A 2,979-nucleotide genomic window follows, 5' to 3' on the forward strand; every position below is an offset into this window, starting at 1 on the left:
GTCCCGGGGCACCCGTCCCGCAGCTCCCGCCGAAGTTTCCCCGTCGGCTGGCGGCAGCCCAGGTGTGCGATCGGCCCGGACACCGCGCCGGGGGCAGCGCCGGGACCCAGCCGGGACCCCCTCCCTCCGGCTCCCTGCCCCGGGACGCAGCGAGCAGCTGGAGCACCGGGGGCCGACCAGCCGCTCCGCTCGGCCCGAGGATGAGCCGTCCGTCTGTCCGTCCGCCTCCAGGCGTGCGGGGCAGCCCCCGGGTGCCGGCCGAGTCCCGGACCCCGTCCCACTCCCGGCTCGGCCCCTCCGTCCCGCCGCCCTCACCCCGCTCGCAGCCCGCGGCTCCCCGGCACCGGCGGACACCCGACACCGCCGCGCGCTGATTGGGCGGCGCCGCCGACCCCGCCCTTCCAACTGCGACCAATCAGACGGCGGGCTCGGCCCGCCGGGCGGTGAGAGCGGCTGCTGTTTGGCCGGCGGGCGCTGTCAGTCAGGTTGAGGGACGGGCCGCCCCGCCGCCGCGGTCCCGCCCCCTCGCCCCAATTGATATTATCGGAGCGCGGGGCGGGCGGCCGGGCTGCAGTCGGGGCTGGCGGGCGGCCGGCCCGGTGCGGGAGCCGGGCAGCGGCGCGGAGGAGGAGGAGGCGGAGAAGAAGAAGAAGACGACGACGAAGGAAGAGGAGGAGGAGAAAGGCAGCCGGGAGGGAGGGAGCGAGCGAGCGCCGAGGCAGAGACTAGCAGAGCAAAATTCTCCACCGTCCTCTAGCACCCACCAAGCGGCGGCAGCGGCAGCGCCTAGAAATAGAATAGCTAGAAACATATCAAAACCACCCCGCTCCTGCACCATGGTTTTCCAAAGTAGGCTCCCTTCTTGGATTATTTTGTGCTCCGTCTGGCTGTTCCGCTTTGCACGCACGGGGGAGGCACAGGCTGCGAAAGAAGGTAAGGTGATGCGGGAAACAAAAAGTTTGGGCTTATTTATTGCTTTTGCACATAAAAGTCTTGCGTGGTGGCTCAGCGGAGGACCTGCCTGCTACTGCCAGCTGCTTGCCAGTCCCACTGATTTAAAAAAAAAAAAAAAAGGAAAAAAAAAATACATTTTTTTTTTTAGTTGAGGTGGGAGGGAGGAAAAAGCAAGGCGTTCACTGAGGGGTGGGGGTGTGTGTGTGTTTGTGTTTGTGTGAGAGACCGGGACAACTGCCTGTGCTCTCAGGAATGAGGTTTGGGAGGCATTTGCACGTGATGAAGAAGGCAGGGGGCTGGGGAGATGGGGAGGCAGCCCCCGGGCCGGGGATGCGTGAGGGGGGGAAGCCTCGCTCCCCGGTGGCAGCCTTAATCCTCCCGACGAGGTGCGAGGGAGGGCGGGTTACCTCGCTGCTCCCCCGGTCGGAGGGGTTAGGGGCCGAGTTTTAGGGCTCGGGACGTTTCGGGGGAGGGATGGGGCGGTGCGGGGCTGAGGCTGCGGGGCAGCTCCGCACCACACCGCTGCCCACCGGGGGCCTTGCGGCGCTCCGGCCCCGCGGGGCCGCGCACAGGCGGTGGGAAGGAGCATCGGGGTGCAGTTTTGCACCTCCCGGCTGTGTAGGCTGGGCGTACATTTCGAGTGCCCATGCACCCCGGCATCGTGTCCCTGCAACGTGTGTGCTGTCCCCCCGGCATGGCCGGGGAAAGGGAGAGGTTTAGGGATGGGTGTTTTCCACGATCCGCGCATCCCAGCGGAGCTTCCCGATTCCCATCAATCCAACCCCGGTATCTGTGTAAAGGCGAACACCCCGGACATTTGTTTCCCCCGCGCACTGAGAGAAAACAGTCAGTTTTCTGTCAGAGACTGATGGAGGGGTATAAAATCAATGCACAAAGTCCGTCTGGGAATCTCTTTTCTCACGCTGAGACAATCTAAAATGATTTAATGGAGCGCCCTGCTCGCGTTTGACAGCCAAAGGCGAAGGTCCGTCTCCATCTTCGGGGGGTGGGGGGGGACACACGACAGGGAAGGGGGACTCAGGGGCTTTTTTGGTGTCTCTGCCTATGTATACGTTTGGGGGTTCCCCCCTCTGAGCTGGATACGCCAATATTTTTCATCAACCCGTTGGCATGCAGTAAAATACCATCTCGAGCTTGTAACTGGAGCTTAAAAAAAAAAAAAAAAAAAATAAATCTCTCAATTGTCCTCTGCCCTTAAGAGAAGGCGGCGATGGCGAGGTTAGAGGGGGAAAGAGCAGAGAGAGCTTTTCCTTAGCAGCGTTTCGAAAGTTTATCTGGAAGGGCTGTGAAGCACAGAGACCCCCCCCACACGGGGAGTGCGGACTCGTGGCCGTGGGGTGGGCAGGGGAGAAGGGCCGGGGAGGCAGGGAGGGTGCGGGATGCCTGCCCCGCACTGCCCCGCACATCGCGCCGCCACCGGGGCTACCCCGGGTGCCTCCCGGCGGCAGTCTGCCTCGTGTTTGTGTGTGTAATAAGCGCATGGGTGTGTGTATATATATGCATCTATACATATAAAGTGTGTGTGTATAACGCGTATGTATTTGGGGAAAATCAACCCAGCCAGAGGAGGGTCAGGAGGGGGCGAGCGGCAGACAGGGATTGCGAGCGGGTACCTGCTGCAAGCGCAGAGAACTCCCGCGGAGGAAAGAGCGAGGGGGTGTGTGTTGGGGGGGAAATAAACCCCAAAAGTAACTTTGCAGCCTCCCACCCCCCGGCCTTGCCGAAGGGCTGGTGGCGGCAGCAGCCCCGCGTGGTTTCCGCAGGGCACGGGAGAGGGGCTGGGGGGTGCGTGTGGTGTGTGCGGAGCCTGAAAAGTTTGCCGAGTTGCCTTCCTGTAGCTAAATAAAAGCCGCGGTGAGATGCGGGAGGGGAGCGGGGCAGGGTCCGCCCGGCTCTAAAAGCGAGGGGGTGCCCGCGTTACCTGCCGAGCGCAGCCGCGGGGGCGCTGCGGGTCGCTCCCCCGGGAGGTGTTGGGGGGGGGGGGACAGGTCCCATCCCTCCGCT

At 63.4% G+C, this 2,979-nt stretch overlaps 1 protein-coding gene across 5 annotated transcripts in view; it reads left to right on the forward strand.

Annotated features, from left to right (window-relative positions):
- The first annotated feature begins 601 nt into the window (after positions 1–601).
- Positions 602–2,979, forward strand: part of EPHA7 (EPH receptor A7) — a 186,345-nt gene continuing 183,967 nt past the window's right edge. For 3 of the 5 annotated variants that reach the window (XM_014964612.1, XM_014964609.1, XM_014964611.1), the window contains exon 1: positions 707–933. In XM_014964612.1, coding sequence (XP_014820098.1) covers positions 837–933 — 97 coding nt within the window. In that variant the 5' untranslated portion in view covers positions 707–836. Of the gene's footprint in view, positions 934–2,979 lie in introns of all 5 variants that reach the window. The other 2 variants (XM_014964610.1, XM_014964613.1) reach the window with 2 other exon arrangements.

This window comes from Calidris pugnax, unplaced genomic scaffold, assembly GCF_001431845.1.
Source record: "Calidris pugnax isolate Ruff unplaced genomic scaffold, ASM143184v1 scaffold219, whole genome shotgun sequence".
NCBI classification, from domain to species: Eukaryota; Metazoa; Chordata; class Aves; order Charadriiformes; family Scolopacidae; genus Calidris; species Calidris pugnax.